General features: G+C 44.8%; 1 protein-coding gene across 3 annotated transcripts in view; it reads left to right on the top strand.

Annotated features, from left to right (window-relative positions):
- RBM6 (RNA binding motif protein 6) overlaps nt 1–17,924 on the top strand; it is a 58,311-nt gene that overhangs the window by 12,353 nt on the left and 28,034 nt on the right. For all 3 annotated transcript variants that reach the window (XM_014869708.2, XM_014869707.2, XM_088171624.1), the window contains exon 6: nt 10,364–10,437. In XM_014869708.2, the coding sequence (XP_014725194.2) occupies nt 10,364–10,437 (74 nt within the window). The remainder of the gene's footprint in view (nt 1–10,363; nt 10,438–17,924) is intronic.

Raw genomic sequence — 17,924 nt, 5'->3', positions numbered from 1 at the left:
CTCTGAAGCCCACAAACTGAAATGATGGCTAGATTTTAAACAAGGCAGTGAGAGACCTTAAGAAGTGGCATAGTAATTCTATTTAAATCAAAGAGGCAGATATTTACAATGATAAAATGTCAAAGTCGGGCTTTATAGTATTACCCTAAAAGACATGTAATTTCCATCAGTTAGATTTTTGAGTTGATGCCTGTACATTCAGACTGAAAGCGCCAAATCCATTTTTGGGGGGAGTGGGCTTCTTCCAGTGTAAGCCATGGCAGAAATAACTATATTAAATCTTTCCGCTTGCGTTCTCAAGTGTGTTTGGTCATGTCTGTCCAATTAATCTTTGCAAAGAATAAACCTTGAGGTGGTTGTGGAGCCTTCTCAAAGACTATGAGCTGCTTTGGTGTGCAGTATGTCCTGGAGCCTTGTGTGGAGGCAGAGCATGGATGTCCCACTGCTCCTGTAGAAGATTGTGGTGATGACTTGTCAGCAGCTCTCTGGGAAGGGGCTGTAAGCTCCCCTATCCCATCTGAAGGTGCTTGTCTCTGCTTGCTGGGCTCAGGGCCTTCATGTGGCTTTGCACCATGGTGTCCCCTCCGTGGATGTGTTAGTGGCTGCTCATGGTATGGGGTCTCTCCTCCTCTTGTTACTGTCCATGCTCCTGCCTCCGTGCTGACTGCCAGGAACTTGAAGCTGAAACCTTTTGACCTTTGAGGAGTCTAACATGAACACACCTTGCCCTGGTTTTGATTTTGATAATATTTTAAACTTACCTCCTGCCTGATTCTCATCAGGCTTTATTGCTACTTTCCTGACATATGTCAGGCATAAGCCTCAGATCTCATCTTGAGAATCTGATATGCACAGAGCTCTGGCTGAATCACACACGTGTGCCCTGGAGAAGGAAGCACATGGAGCCAGCCTTATCTTAAAGGGCTGCTTATCTTAAAAGACACTTTGGATACCACTGCAGTAATAAGTGAAAGCACAAGGCACACTCTGAGCCTTCTGTTCAAATTGTTCTTCTGGATGCAGCATGCAGTGGGACAAGCTTGGAACATGTGTTTTCCAACCAGGATTTGTGTTAGTGTTGGTACCAGCAGCTGTGAAAGCTGTTCAGGCAAAGTAAGCCTGAGAAATGGCTGGCAGCCCACAAGACTTTTCTAGTTCACTCCATAAGCCCATCTGGGGAACTGAGAGAAATTTTTGCTGGGCTGGGAGGGCCTGGTGGAGATTGGACTCTCTCACTGGGGTGGAGAGCAGCAAGGCAGAGAGCAGCTCTGAAGTGTACCTGGAGGGATGAGGTGAGCTGGATTCTAGATAGCAGGAGCAGTGAGATCTACCCCAGCCCCTTTATGTACTCTCTAAATTAGTGCAGCAACTCAGAAATTGGGAGATTTGGGTTTTTTAACCCTATTCTGACCCTTTTAAATGCTCCCTTTTGAACCCTGGGTGGGTATGTGGGAACACAGTACAGCACCCCTGAGGAGGAAAGAACCCCATGGAAAGGGGTTCATGGAAGGGGAAAGGAGGAGCAAAGAGCCCATGGAACAGGAATGCCTGGAGCAGGTGGAAGCTCCCTGAACAGCAGTAATGCTTGGGGCCAGAGCAGTGTCCACATGGATACAGGTGGCTGATGCTAAAGGACAGGCTTCTTCCTGTGGTGGAGGAACACCCAAGAAATGCAGTGTCTCTTGAAAACAGGAGCTGCTTTATGGAAGCTGCCTGCTCCAATTGAAAAGCTTTTGTTTTAGCAAGTATTATTACCACTAAATGTGTTTTATTGCTTGCTCAGCCACCTTCTTGCCCTAGCATTCATGTTCTGTTTCTTCAGACCAGCCCCTTATATGCTGCTTGGAACTGCTTCCCTTATCTCTCCCTGTATTAAACATAAAATTCCCTCGGCCAAGTCCTACAAGAAACTGGATTATCTTGCTTGTTCTCTCTAAGCTCTGCTGCATTGGTGCCCTGTTAAATATTAATAAGCCCCTTAGATAAATCTTTAAAAGGTGCTCCTTTTTTTTTCCCCTCCAAGTGCAGTCTATCTTGTATATCACAACAGTGAATCATTGGTTTCAGGAATATATCAGGAAGCCTCTGGAATTCAGAATTGTATTTTTCAGTATTATATTTTATTAAAACTCATAATCTAAGGGTCCAGAAGTTTCCAGCTCATGATGGAAAAATTGGTGCCGATTTTTTTTTTTTTTTTTTTTTAAATTGGTGCACCTGTCCTCAGTAGGGATAAGTTCTCTATTTTCCATGGCTGGAGTGCATTCCAAGGCAGTGAGATCACCTTTCCCTTGAGGCAGACATGGCTGTGCATTTGTCAGGCCCACATATAACAGGGTTTTAGCTTCCTTGCTGTGGGTGGTGTTTGGGTAGGGCTGCTCTTGGAGGCCAGAAATGCTGGCAGGATGCTGCTCCTGCCACAGGTGCCATCGTTCTGCAGCTCCCACCCTTAGGTAGGACTGGAAAGGTAAGCTGCCCCTCTGCAGGGGCAGGGAGTGTTTCTGGAACTGTGCTAAATGGAAACCTTTTTGTTTCCTTTCTGGAGGGATGCAGTGCCCTTGGGGAACCCCTCTGAAGGGTGGATTGTGGTGAGCCAGTGGCTTCCTCATATAGGGGTTGGCTTGTCACCAACCCTCTGGAGTTGGATGAGGACTGGGTCCCACAGGGACTTAGATTCTTGGGTTTGGTACAAAGCACATGCTGTGGGTTGCTGTGGGATGTCTCTAGCACATATTGTGGTGCAGAGGGGCATCTGGCCTGTTGTGCTAATCATACAGAGGACAGCTTGGCTCACCATCAAGGCTGGTGCTGATGCACCGTAGGATAAATAATCTCCTGCTGCCGTGCTTAGTGCTTTGCACAGTGAAGGTTGTGTGGCCCACTGCTGCATCAGCCATGACTCAGGCATGCAAACCTCAGGTACTTGCTGAGAGCTGAGGTGACAATCCCTGAGCTCAGAGATGCTGTAGCACATGAGTTTTCCCTTGAGGCATGGTCAGATCCCTTAGTCATCAGCAGAGTCCTGCAGACAGCAGGGCTCACCTGCCAGGACATGCAGAAATGTCTTCAGTGCTGATGTGCCTGAACCAATTGATTCTAGCTTGTAACCAGAATAGCCTGCCAAGAACCAAAAAATACACTTAGCTGGAAATAGTCCATGGTCATCAATAGCAGTCCTTGCCAGTTTTCCCAGCTGTGTGGACAGTAGGCTTTTGGCTTTCCTTGCTTGGTTTCAGGGCACTAGTGCATTGTCTCTTGGAAGTAAAAGGTGTTCTTGCTCCTCTTTCCTCATCTGTGATGTGGTGGCTTAGAAAACAGGAAGTACAAATCTGGTCTATGTCAGTGTTTGTGATGGTGATCAACCTTGGTTCAGTGTTATAAGGCCTATACCAAAAAGGTAACAAACACATCCATCTATAAAACATGCTCACAGCCTTTTTGACATGCAGAATCCATTTTTACAAAGGTGCTCATTTCTCTTGCATCTCTGGAGCAAAACTTCAAGGTTTTGCCTAGTGTGCTGACATTACCTTGATTACTTTGTGCTAAGATGACAAGTTGTATATTTTGGAGACCCGGTTCACATTAGCAGCACTTTAAAACCGAGTTCCTGCATGGAACACCTTCCCAGGTAGCAGCTCACAGTCCTCTCTAATGAAGTTTAGTGAAAGCCCCAACCTTCCTCAGATTCCAGGTTTCTGTACAAGCATAATGCAATACTTTGTCTTTAATAAAACTACAGTGTGTGCAATCTTAGCATTGGGGTTTTTTTGCTTATCTCCTTTGTGCTGGTGGATAAACTGTTCTCCTTGGGCCAAGAATGATTGGCAGCCATTTGGGGCTCTGACTGTAGTAGTTCCTGTGGTTTATGGAGCTGCTGGTGTCTGCCTTTGAGGGTGTCTCAGGCAGGTCCTTTCTGTGTCTTGTTCTCCAGGATGGAGGGAAGAGGATGGATTGTAGTGCTCTATCTTTCAGAATACAGCTCTGTTTCATTTCCTGTGGTTTTAGTGTTGTTCTCTGTCATGAATGAGTAAGAGTGTACTTCTTTACACAGAGGTACAGCAGGAAGTGACAGGCCTCTTCCCAGTAGCAGGTGTGGCTTGTAAATGCTCGGCCTTTGAAAGGGGTTGGGAATAAGGGTTGTTGCAGGTTGTCCTGTTTATTCTAGTACAGCTCTTCAGCTTCAGTAGCTCTGAAGACCAATTTATGTGTGCAGTAAAGAGATCTGACAAATTTATGGATGCTCAGAATCCACCAGCTGGTATTGAGAGAGCTCATGATTTTGGCTTCTGTGGTAGCATAGATAGATTGGCGCTGCCCCTGCTGTGCTGTGGGGGTGCCTATTGCCTTTTATTTGCCAGAGCTGGGATTAGAGGCTCGAGAGATGGTATTTCTTGTTTGGACTCAGATGTTTATTAATTCTTATCTATGTTACAGTGAGTTCTACAGCGCTTCTAGCTAACAAGCTAAAACTGGCCACGTATCTCTTTTTACAAGGCTTTTTAAGGGCCAATTGTCCAATTAAGAAAAGCTACCTAAATTATTTTTACTTAATAACTAATCACCCGTGACCTGCAATGCAAACTCCTCCATCCAATCACACAAAATACCACCTAGACCCATGAAGAAGAAAGAAACCTCTGCCCTAAACCCTCCATTTGCTTTCTATATATTACTGTATTCTAAACCCCTAAATTCTACGTTTTCCACCATGTGACATTACACACTTCTATTCAAACTACACACTAGTGAGCCCAGTTCTGTTATTCAGTTTTGGAAGCCTTCTCCACGGCCTTCAGTCAAAAGCACTGTTCTCCTGGGGTCAGTGCCTGTCAGTACAGAAAAACCCAAACTCTCAGTTTCAAGGGTTCCAACAGGTGCCCTCCAGATTTTTAGACTGGTTGGACGGATTTATTTCCTCTGCCTGCCACGGAAGGCATTACTGTGGTGCCCATCCTCACTGCAAAGGCAGTGCTTGCTGAGTAAGCACAGGTACAGCCGTTCCTGAGCATGTCCAGGAGCTCCTGTTTTCTTGGAAACATTGAGTGTATGATGCCTCCTAATAGTATCCCAGTGTAATAGCACAGAGATCCAGAGAAAGCCCTGTGTTCTCCAGTATTATTCACTCTGGTATGGATGACCTACATCAGTATCTTCCCTTGGAGGGAACAGGTGAATCTTGTATGTGGGGTCGTGGGCACATTGAAACATCTCCCACTCAGGAGGTAGATCTTCCTTTCAACCACAGAATGGCAGATTCTCTGAGAACAGGGTGCACAATCCCTGTCTCTATTACCTGAGTTCCCCAAAAGTCAGTGTGTGAGACTGCAGATTCCTTCAGGGATGTAGAAGTCCTTCATAGTCACTCCATACTTTATTCTGCAGCTGCCCTTGGAACAATAGAACTTTCTTCTCTAGCATGGGTGTAACTCTGGAGCATTTCCTCAGCTGCACCCTGCTCTGCCGAACTGTCTGGAGAGGGCAAGCAGCAAGAATCTCCTGCTTCAGCTGCTGGCCGTGGCTCTGCTTTAATGTGCCATCTCTCTGAGACCTGGAAGTCTCCAGAACTGCAAATGCTTTTCTTCTGTCGTAGTTCTGTCTTATCCTAGGAGAAAAAACACAAGTGAAGTGTTGGGATGGTGGGGAAGCTCTCTGCCTATGGAGACTGCATTGCATCCCTCTGCCCTGAGGCTGCTTGACCCCACCTGGCAGATGCAGGGACCTCCACTAGGCTGGGCCCAGCTGCCCAGGTTAGTGTAGTGTCCTTTGGTGAGCTTTTACATTAAGTTACTTTAATGGGAGACGATCTTCTTCCAGTCTGGGAGGAGAAGAATCTTTGTGTTGCACCAGAGCAGCCGGGGGTTTGTCAGAGTTGTTTTTTCAAAGGCAGGTTATGGTTCTCCATGGATGTGAGGTGACCTAATGCCTTAAGCTTGTTGGGGTTGTACAGGAACACGACTGACTGCACACTCATTTCTAGAATCAAGAAGCTGGATCGCCTCTTGGATTGGATGCCTTTGTCATGTTGCCATCCTGCCTCCTTTCCAAAACTATCTTTGTTTTGGCACAGTCAGGGCTGCTGTCACTACAGGATCTTTTAGTTTGGTCTTCTAAAACTCTAGAGAGTTTTTTTTTTTTGTCTTCACACTGCTTACAGCCCCTATGAGAACAACATTATGGTTTTCCTTTATTTAGATCTTTGATATAACAAACTATGGTGAAGTAACACATTACTGTGTGTCAGTTGTTCAGTAGAAACTGTGTCTGTATAGAGACAAGACTTATTTTAAATCTCAAGTCTTTGATCTCTATATCTGAAGCCAAAGAACAGTAATTTTAAGGCAGGCTTTCAGGATTTTTAGCCAAATTATTGCATGCTAGCAGGGACCCTCCATTTGCTGTCAAAATTCACTTTGCTAAAACACGTCTGTTTCTGAGGCAGAATGTTCTTTATTCCAATGCTTGCAGAGCTGCTTCCTGGAGCTCTAAATGTGTCCTTACTCCTCAGTATTAAGTGTTTGTGCCATTTTCAGTGCAGAAGACAGCCGAGCATGCTTTGGGAGCATCCGTAAAGGGTTGTGTATACATAGAAGCACTTAAGGGAAAGCAGAAGTCCTCTGCAATCTCTGTGCATGCTCTCCTTGCATTCTGATTTCATCCCTCGTACACAGCCTGTGGTACTGTAGACTTGCACAGCTGAAAGGAAGTAGCTAAATAAGGTACAAGAGTCCTTTTACACTGTTGACCTAAAACATGGGGGGAGATGAGGACATGCATGTTTTATGGCTGTGCTAGGGCCAAAATCTGGACAAGTTCAAGTGTTTCTGTTGGAAAGATCATTTGGACAGCGCAGCTGTGCTGCAGCATGCTCAGAGTTGTGTGGGGGAAATACCACACCAGGATTTTTTTCCTTTTTGACAGAGTTTATGTTGATCATATTTACTTCTGCAAATCATTACTCCATTCTAATTGCTTGTGGAGCCTGAAACTGTAGTATCGTACTAATCAGTAGGTGAAGAAACCAGGTTTTATATCTTCATGAAACCTTGCATGTGAAGTTAGGCCTCTTTGAGTAAAAACCCCACACTGTTCTTCAGCAGTGGTTTTGCTTTGCTGGTTTGATTGCTTTGGTTTTACTGCTATGACTTGAAGAATACCAGAGGAGTGTCCAAGCGCTCTCACTCACGAGAGAGCACTGCTTAGCTTGGGATGCCTATGGAACCAGTTCCTGCCATTATGTGCCTGGCCCTATTCTTCCATCAAAATCCATGCCCTGCTTCTGGTAACAGCACCTAAATTGTTGGCATTCTGTCAGGCAAACTGTGTGAAGGCTTTGGAAACAAAAATATCCAAACTCAGCAGCTGCTGCACAGAGTTGGGCCAGCCCTATGGAGGAGGCAGGGAAGAGGCACAACAATGGTTGGTGGCAGGAGCCTCTGTAGTTGCTCGCCTTTAAGAATCAGCCTCGAGCCACTTGGTTATGTTTCAAGTGTTGTTCTTTGGGTAATGTGGTTGTTGCAGATGATGGAAGAATCAGCAGCTGTTGCATTTTGAACGTGTGGTGCCATTGTTCCACCAGCTTCCATTTCAGTCGCCTGCCTGCCATGGTCTAAAATGGAAGGATGCTCTGGAGGAGTGGGGGGCAGGGGGGCAGAGCAGGGGTGGTGTGCCGCCCAAGGCTGATGTTACTCTGTAGTTCTCACATCCTGAGTGTGCTTGTCAGATCCATGCAAAGCTCTGAATCTGGGGGAGGGGAAAAGTGTCAAGCCCCCACACATCTCAGCAGTGGTTTTCAGCAAGTGGCTCCAGGCTGCTCTCTTCTTGCATCACCACTTCGGTGCTGTCTGTGCAGGGACAGCTTGTAGTGTATTCCAGAGCACTGCGTCCCTCTGTGAGCCGACCACAAGAGATGAACGACTGGCCTGGAGCTGCATTTTGGCAGGATATGAGGCCCATGGTTATTGTTTTTGTACATGTTATTGCTACTATGTTTGTGAGTTTGGTGGGGGAGAGCAGAGGAGGGGGAAAGTGCAGAAGGAGATGTGCTGGGCTTCCCCTTAACTGTCTCCATGTAAAGCTTGGAAAGATCCTCTGGCATACATTCCCTCCAAGCATCTGAGCTTTTGTATCTCCGTATAACATTCAGCCTTGCACTCTCTGTTGTGTCATGCTGGATTAAATCCATGTCTAAACTACTCATTCCCTTCATGAGGACTGGGATGTAAATGTCCTGTTATTGCAGAGCAAATAGAATGAAAACTTCTGCAATCTTGCTTTGTGTCCCTCATGAGGTCTCCTACACATGGAAGTAAGATAGCGCTCTGATCTTGCCTTGTTGTTTACAGCAGCTTTCAAAAATCCTCTCTGAAGGGGAATCAGGAGCCTTATGGGCTGACAAATATCATTCATACTGCCCTTTTCTAAACAGAAGGGAAAGAAGTGGCTCGAGAGTTCTGGATTTGAGTAAGACTTTAAAATGTACCATGTGAGGCTGCACACTGTGCAGGGAATAGCAGAGGTGTTTGCCCAGAATGCAGAGCAGTCTCCCAGCAAGGGGCAGCACTGCTTCTGGAGAGCAGCTGCCTTCTGCAGAGAGTACTCCTTCATTTTCAAAATGTGATCCGGTGTGGCTGTACTGCAGAGCAGAATGGATGCTGTGGGAACACCTGGATCCGTTTGGTTCTGCCAATCCTGCCAGCTGAAATCACACCTCTAGTTCCAGGTGCCCACTTGATGTAAGAGTGTCAAGTGGCTTTAGCTGCATTCCACCACAGATGTTGTGCTGCTGGACTGCATCTTCCACTGAGCTGAACACCACGCAGATTGATAAATTTCCGTTTAGCATAATTATATTGGCTAAAATAATATGGGAAAGGGGAATAAATTCCTCTGTGAGGTGGAAAAGGTGCTGGATTCAAATTGGAGTCATGTTATTAGGGGCAAAGGTGCAAAATCAGGATTGTGTCGTTAGAACAGCATGCAGAGAGCTCCCTGAATAGAAAAAAAATTTAAAAAATCAGTAGTGTTTGATGATGTAGGGTTTTGTGTGGTCCTGTCTTTGATGTGGTAAAGTACAAAGATGGTAAAGTGAGAGAGAAGGAAAAGCTAGAGTGTTCAGCAAATGTTCTTAGGCATAGGCTTGAGGGAGATGGGGCTGTTTTCCAGGATGGTGGAATGTCTTGCCTGAGAGAAGCATGCATGGAATGTGAAGCATTCATGGAAGGTGAGGGACTGAAGCAGTAGGAACCAGATACATACCTGGGTTGAGATGTGCATCTTTAGTAGGAGGAAAGATGAGCTGTTCAGCAGTACAACTAGGTGGCTAAAATGGCACAAATCACATGCAGATCAGCCCTTGTCTCACTCCAAACCAGCCAAAAGAGCAAGAGGAGGAGGGAGCCAAGCTCTCTCACTGCTTATGCCTATGTAGGATCATCTCTGCCCATGACCATCTGGGAAGTACTGTTTTGGATTGTGGTGGCCTTGACATGTTGAGAGTGAGGTTGTGACTTTAGGTTGTTCCTCAGCACTCCAGTTCTTGGAGATAGTTTCAAGATCAGGGATGGATCTTGAGTTGGTCTTAAATTCTGTGGTGCTCTCACTGAACTTTACTTTGGGACATAATATTTCATAATATGTGGGTAACTGGAGTACACAGTTAAATCAGTGGGTCCCTTCTGCAGTGACAGAGATGACAGCTTTCCAAGGACTGAGAAGAGTAAAGGCTCTGTAGGTTCTTGAATCTAAACTTAAAGCTCCCACACCCTCTTATTATGTGTGCAGTGACATCTATATCCAAATGAGAAAGCTGGAGTTCTCATTCCTGCTCAGCTGGACTTTTTCATAATGCAAGGGATTGGACTTCAAAAAGTAAGCAGGTGTTGAAAGAAAAATAGCAGAGGCAAAGGAATTGTGTTAGTTCTTTCTGAAATATTGCCCAATTAAAATGCTGGCTATTCGTGTAAAATACATCTGCAGCAGAGTACTTGGAAATGATTTATCAACACTTACTTTGGAGAGTGCTGCCTCTAAGGTAGCACAAAATGTGAAACTGGCAGTGGAAAGTCACTATGACTTAGAAAAAACAAACAGCAAAGCAGTTATTTCTTGCCCTAAGAAAGGGTGTGACTGTCACTGGGTTGTGTAATGGAAAGTGGGAACACTACTATTAACATTCATGGTAAACTACACAGTTAATCATCATCCAACTAGTCCCTGGTTTCTTTCTTTTTCATTCTGAGGTAGAGGGGTGGTGGTCAGAGGGCTTGTCATTGGAGGGAAAGGGAAATGGATTATTTAATGTGGCTTTCTTTATGACAAGGCACTAACATGACTCCCGTCTGTATTTAAATGCTGTCCCCAGGTTACGACTATGGCTATGTCTGCGTGGAGTTTTCACTCTTGGAAGAGGCCATCGGATGCATGGAAGCCAACCAGGTTGCTTTACAATTCGGTCAATGCTGCTAGAAGATTTTTAATTTTTTTTTTGGTGGGGTGGTGGAAAGCCAATAAGGTTTTTGTGAAGGAAGATCTGTTCTTGTATAATACACAACACCACAGTTTAAATGTTGTTGTTACCAGAATCTTGTATCAGGCTTAGAAATGCCAGTGGGAAGGAGCTGCTGGACACTAAGTGGTCTGTCCTCCTCCCTGGTGTGTGCCAACACACTGACTGCACTCAGAGGCTGGTGGCTGACAGACTCCTGCTGCAGGTTTTGGCCCTGCTGTTTCTGTACTCACTGAATGCAGCTGGGAAGAGCTGCACTGGCAGTAAATGCTTCCCCTGGATGTTTGTGCACACACACATGCACATGTGACTGTAGGTGCATACCCTCATGTGCAGCTCTGAGTCAGCTGTGACTTGAGTGCTCCACTTTGCCATATACCTTGTGTGTGGGAGAGATGCTTAACTATGCATTTCCCTCATATCCATCCTGTCCTTTGGCAACCTGGAGCTGCAGACACAAGAACTACCCTTACGTGCAGTTGAGCCTGGTAAACCTGAACATTTCCAGCCCTTAAAAGGAGAAAATGAAATCTCCAGTAACTATTCAAAAGGGGCCTTTACTCTGACGTGGTATTTGAAGCTAGAGCTGTTGTGCCCATACGAGAGCAGGATGCATAAAATTTTTTAGATAAAACATAGATTCCCATCTCATACTGCCCTCCTTGTGCCTTGGATCTGCAAATGATGGATCCCTCACCAGAGCCAGCTTCTGATCCCCCTTCCTTCACCACATCCCTTAAGTCTCCTCTTCGCTGCTTTCTTCCTCCTAATTTGCCTGAGTAATAATCCATATCAATTATCTTAAGCCTTTTTACCTGAATCCCGGGTCTTGCCGTCATGGGAGGTGAGTTATGAGTCAGATTCAGAGCTGTGCATCTGCAAAAACGTACTTACAGTTAATGAGTCTTCACAGCTGGGGTTTCAAAGGTCCCACTAAGCACTCGCATTTGCCTCTATTTTCAGTTACAGAGGTATTGCAACTTACAAAAATGTTGTACAGAAATAATCCTGTTGCTGGGAAAGAGCCTGGCACATTCCCACCAAAACGGTGGTGAGGAGCAGAGAGAGAAAAGACTCCAGAATTAATTATTACTTTTACCATCAGGGAAAAATTTTATTTCCCCTTCAGTGTTTCTACAATTCCCAATTTATTTTGTTGTCACTGGGGAATCTATAATTATAGATGACACTCCTTTTAACCAAGTGCCTCTCTGTATTCTCTCCACCATTCTGCTCACATGAAATAATGTCTTCCTATGCAAGAGCAATTCCGAAGTACCAGGGAATTTGGGAATACCTCTTTTTCTGATTGTTGATGCCTGCTCTGCCCTTTCTCTGATTTGGAGTATATAGAATTGGGCAGGTGTTTTAACTTGATCAGGTTTGGTCCATTGCTACAGCAGAGAGCCTGTAGGCACCAATCCTTAAACTGAATTGGGTGCCTGCCCAGTAAATCACTGCACACACGTGCATGGGAAGAAGTTCTGGCTGGTGTTCCACTGTTGCTTAACTGACCTCCCTAGCATCAGTTACAGCAGTGATTTAGGCTGGGAAATGCTTTCCTGTGCTTCCCTTCCCTACTAGTGACAGGAGGTGAGGTCCCAGCCATACACACCTGGGATGTGCAAAAAACAGACAGGGTGTGAAAGTCTTCCAGTTTTCTTCTGCTGTACCTGGCTCTGTGTGTGTGCAGAGGAAAGCTGGAAGATGGAGTGCTTGGAAGGGATCATCTCTCAAGCCTCCATATGCCAATCTTCATCGTGTTTTAGTAGACCTACAGTAGCTAGTAATTAGAGAAGTTAGAAATGTGGGGTTTGGGTTGACCCAAGCTACATGCATTTGGTCAGGAGAGCTGTAACTTCTGGATTGCCCCACATAGGTTAACTTGTCTAATCTGTCTAATGTTTTGATTGAACACGGAAAAAAAGCCCTTCTAGTTATGTTAAAAAAAAAAAAAGGAAATAGGTGACTTTAAAATTCTCAGTAAGAGACAAATAAAGATCTTCAGAAAGGGAGTTATGAATTGTCCCTAGAGAATTGATATTCCACTTCAATGACTTCCAGGGTAGAGTTGCAAGATCATTTCCTTAGACTGAAAGTCTGCATTTTTGCAAGCTGCAAAACCAAAAACCTGTGTTAGCTAAGACACAGATTCTTTGATAGTTCAGTTATTTTCAGAAGGTTATCAACTGTCCCTGTCATATTCAGTCACTTGTGAGAGCATAAATAGCAAGTGACATGCTGGTCCCTCACTAGTCAACCTGCCTCTTTCTCAGGCATCTGCAGGCTGGGAATAAATAGCTTGTGCAAAACCAGCATTTTCGATGCTGTTTAATGCCTGTTGAACTGCCCCTGCCTGAAGAATAATTTGCTTCCTCCCTATATTGTATCACTCTGATATTTTTTCTTTTACTTGACACACAACAGCACCCACTTAAGATCATTGCCAGACTTGTAAACTACAGATTTACCAGGTTCAACTCCTTCCATTCAGTAAATCTTAGCATGTATGTGTGACTGCTGAGATTTGAGGGGGCTTTTCTGTTACATATATTGTGATAAGGAAACACCCATATTCTGTGTTGCCCTAATTTTTCAGGAGAGTTTCCTTCCATCTATATTAACTGTCACAGCTAAAGTAATGACAACAGGCCCCTTATTAATTGCTTTGACTTGTTGATTGTTGCATTGGCAACTTACTCCAGAGCCGAGGTGCCACCTGACATGCATGAGCAGGGTTGCTGTTATTCCCAGTGTGGAGATGCTGGGCACAGGGCTGCATGAGTGAGGTGCCATGTGCTGGCTCTCCCCCTGGCTTTGTGGGGCACATGAGCTGTTGATTTATTGTGCAGAGCCTAGATCCAGCCCTTGTAGCAGCCTCATGGTTGGTGATGCTCATGGTGGCCTTTTGTTTCATGGTGGCCTTTTGTTTCATGGTGGCTGTCACTTGAATTGTGTGAAACCTCTTTTCTGACTGCCGTGAGGTGCTTTTCTTTTGGGGAGAAAGTTATTTTGAATGACAAATGAGGTTTCTGTCTGTTAAGTCTCCTGATTTCTCCTAAATAATTTTCCCTCCCTTATTCTCATTTTTGAAAGGGTGTGGTGTGACATTTGGTGTTTCTTTGGCATTGCCCCTGATGTGGTAGTATTCCTGTCTGAGGGCACCAGGTTGGCTTCTTGGAAGCAGCTTTGGGAATACATCCCATGGCTGCTCTTGTCCATAGGCATGGGGTCTTTTTGCATTCCTCCTTAATGTGTAGAAAAGAACAAACATAAACAAGCATGTTACTTGGTGTGAGAAAATCAGGTGGGAAATGAAGTGCCCTTTGTGTACTGCTATGTATCATAAAGGCAGGAGGTGGAGAAATGGAAGGAGCCTGTCTGTGCTGCTTGAATATTTTACTGTTTTCACTGAGATGAAGCTGGTTTTTATACATGTGGAAGCAAAAGGGTTTTTTTGAGCTCAGGAGCAAATGTCTTGTCTCAACTGATTCTGTAGTATTGTCTCCAAATCTGCTCAGGCTTCAAACTTAGCAACACTACCTGCATGAGTATTTTGTAGCTTTTGTTGCTAGCAACTGACAACTTTGTAATCCTTTCCCCCTATTTCTTAAGAAAGAGAGCAAGAGGAGAGCTATAGCATGAACTTTTAAAAATGCATACGCTGTACATTATTGTGCAGGTCTCCAGGCAGGTACTGGAGTGGTTGTGTGAGACTTGCTCTGGTGCACAGAGCACAGAGGCTGGCACTGCACTGCTCTCCTGTTTCAGCTTGCTGAGCACACCAATGTCTCCACTCCCTGCTTGTTTTTTACTGGAGAGGGTAAGAGGGATTCTTACTGGATTTTGTGGGTGCTCACTTGAGCATGTCCCTCTCCCGTGCAACTAGAAACATCAGCTGTGTGTTTCTCCTGCTCTGAGCCTGTATTCTCCTGTATCCATTCACTGCAGGGCCTTTCTGTATTCTGTGTGAACAGAGCTTCTGGTGCAGATCAGATTTCACAGGCTTTTCACTGTAGCTGTTTTGGTGTTAAAATCCACAAGATGCTGCGATAAGCAGGCAAAGCTTAGGACTTTCTGTCCTGAAAACATTTGCAGTAACAAGCCACAACTCTGTGTGGCTTCCCAATTAAATAAAGGAGGAGCATGTGCTTATCCTGAGAATGGAACTTCTCCTGTGACCTGTAGCCTTGGAGTATTTATTGAAGCCTGTGGTACAGGGAGTGTGTTGCAATTTGTAAGAGAAAATGTGTGTCCAAGCATCAAAATGCTTTCCTTTTGGTAGAATGTGCCTAATTGTGGAGTCTGGAATTTTTTTTCCTAGAATCTGCCAGATTCCCCCTATAATGGAAGATGACACCTGCCTCAAATGCATTTTCACGGGCTGTCTGGTATCCGTCATTTATTCACTTGACAATGTTACTCCGTCTCTGTAGCTTTAACCTGCAGTTGAGGTGGTGGTGGCATGACCACAAATACACTGAAATCCATTTGTGTGTTGGGGTAAGGGTGCTGGAGATGGCCTTGATTTTGATGTCCTCCTTGGATCCACATCTGGCGTTTTCTGCTTTTCTTGTTGCATATTAGGTGTGTGGATTTTGCTCAGGTCGTATGATTAGCACACCTCCTTTTCCCCTGCTCTCCCTCACCCCCATAAAGCCTGTCCTGCTTTTGACTGTGTGGGTTTCTAGAATCTGTTTTTGGAGTCTTCCACTTTGAATGAGGGAAAGGCTTGTAAACCTAGGCAGTTTCTTCTGTAAACATCCTAATGGTTTGGGAAACATGCACATTGTGGAGGAATTTTTATGAGCCACCTGACCTATGGAAAGTTCTCTCCACAGGCTAGTGGATGAGTGGATTTCCAGGCAGCAAAGCTGATTTGGGTTTTTTTGTATCTGATTCAGTGTGTGTGACCTTGTCACGAGTTCACCCTGGTCTTACATCACAGAGGCTTGATGTGTTGAGTCAATAATTTTTTCATTCCCTCTTGTGTCTCACTAATCACTGCATCGTACCAGCATTTAACTGGAGTTGTAAGCTTTTGAGATCTGTATGGAATCCTGCAGTGAGTAGCTCCTGGAGCTGGGCAGACGCTTGCCTGTGAATAAGCAGTTGGATCTGCCTGCAGTGACCTGTGACAGGGCTGGGTGTGTGGGTGTACATGTGTGTATCCTGCAAGGAAGCTGTGATAAATGCACTGCCTGTTTGGAAGGACTGGTTTAATCTCTGTGTGCTGCAAAGACCTTCCATGTGCAGGGAAGGGTGGCTTTTGTTGTACAATGTAACTGCCAAAAAGTACCGAAAATATTTCTCTGGACCTTTTTCTCTTCTGTCTTCTCAACATCTTCTGTCATCTCAGCTCTCCAAGCCGTGTGAATCCTCTTAGTCCCTCTTCCTTTGGCACAGAAGGTTGTAAGAGATCTTCTGCCAGAGACTTCACACACTCTTCCTTTCAGCCAATGGTAGCTTCCCATCAATGTGTTTTCTCCAGCCCTACCCAGATAAAAAAACTGCAACCTCCTTCTTGGCAGCTCTGTCCTATCTTGCCTCTAGAAGCAAACCATGCTACAATGTGTTTTAAAATAAGTTCATTTTTCACTAGAAGAGTTGTGAAGCTCCATCTTCTTGCTCTCCTTGTGTGATTCCCAGCTTTCCATGTCCCTCCATCTCCCTGCTCGTTTTCCAAAATCCTGTCCTCCTTTTTCCTTCAGCCTCACCTTATCCATGTGATGGGGTCTGTATATTTTTGCTGCTGCTGAACTGCTGGTCTGCAGTGGGATTATCCCAGAGGACAGCTTCTGGGTGAGCTGACTGGAGCATGCAGCACATGCTTAAGTGGAACTTCCTCAGTATCTCTGATTGCTGCTGGGGATGTGTGGCCCAGCAGGGTTATATCAGGACTCAAATATTGCTGTATATTACAGAATTATCTATTCTGTGTGCTGAGGTTGGCTTGGGTTGCTATATAAATAGGTTGTTTCACATAAAGCATCACTCCCTACCCTTCTCTAAAATGAAACTACTCTCCCTCCTGGTCCCTGCATTTCTGTTCTGGTTTTGTTGGAATTTTTTGCCCATTGACATTAACAAATCTGTGTGATAATGTAACTCTGAAATAACTGTTCTTTCCCTATAGCTTATAAATGCCTTGTTAATCAATCGTTATCCGTTGGATTAGATGTTCTGTTTACAATGCCAGGAGCTGGCGTGAATAATTGTGATTTCCTGAAATTTGTTAAAATAACTTGAACTGTGAGTGATTGACAAGACAGGTGTCCAGTCCTCTCTGGCTGATTGGCTGTGTGATCTGATATTTCAGTACTTGTGCTGCATCACTCACAGCTGCTGAACAGGAAAAGGTCGGATATTCCCTGCACTGGTGGCTCAAAGTGAGAAATCACCATGGGACAGCCAGACCTTTGGGCATGCCCAGCACTGATGTTATGAAAATGGGGGTACTTGAAAACTTCTTCTTGTGCATGCAAAGTGCAGCGTGTGCCATGGGCGAGTCTGCTTCTGCCCCTTCCACAGGGGTAAAGTTGTGTTGTAGAGGACTCATTGGCAGAGCATTTCCTAAGAAATAATTTTGGTCATTTTCAGTACACAAAGCATTTTCCTGAGTGATGAGGCATCTGGAACACTCATCCTTTGAATTTGTTTCTAGGTGAGATCTTGCCTTGAGCTAGGAAAGATTTGAAGTAATCTTTGGATGCATGAGCAGGATACAGATGGCACCCTGTCTCTGTAGCTGTCAGGTCCTCTCCTCCTAATGTGTTAATGGAATAATTGTGTGCCAGTGGGGAAATCTTGGTCAGAGATTATGTTATATATGCTATGCATAGGTGCAGTTTCACCTTAAAACAAAGAGCAATGGTTTACTGCTGTGATCTTTCTCACAGACTGTACATTTTGTATTGTGTTTGCATTCATAATTAGTTGATTTTCTGTGAAGAGCTGTAGAAACTAAATATATCCCTGTGTAACCATTTGGAGGATATGTACCTCGTAGCCTCAGAGTGCTTCAAAGGAACGTGGTCAATCAGGTGTAGGACAGCTTGTGTGGTACTGCAGTTGATAGACTGTGTATATGGTCAGAAGGGGATTTTGGATTAGGATGCAAAATCCCTTGATCAAGCTCTTATATGAAAGTAGTAGGACTCATGGCACTAATTTGCTTTGATGCTTTTGAAGTCCTCCTTTAAGTAAGCTGGTGACTAACCAAACTGCAGCTGCACTCTCAGAAATTCCCTCTGTACTCTTAGAAGTGGACGGTGCTGATGATCCGACTGAAGTGTCTTAAGGGAGATGAGCAGGCAGTGAGAGTGAAATGTCTGGACGGGTTCAGTCATGAATCAAGACATCTCAGTGAATGCACCACAACTTTCATTTCCAGAGTGACACCATTTTCTATCACAGT

Source organism: Sturnus vulgaris, chromosome 11, assembly GCF_052056855.1.
Source record: "Sturnus vulgaris isolate bStuVul1 chromosome 11, bStuVul1.hap1, whole genome shotgun sequence".
Taxonomy (NCBI): domain Eukaryota; kingdom Metazoa; phylum Chordata; class Aves; order Passeriformes; family Sturnidae; genus Sturnus; species Sturnus vulgaris.
The sequence above is the reverse complement of the archived record's forward strand: the minus strand, read 5'-3'. Positions and strand labels throughout refer to the sequence as shown.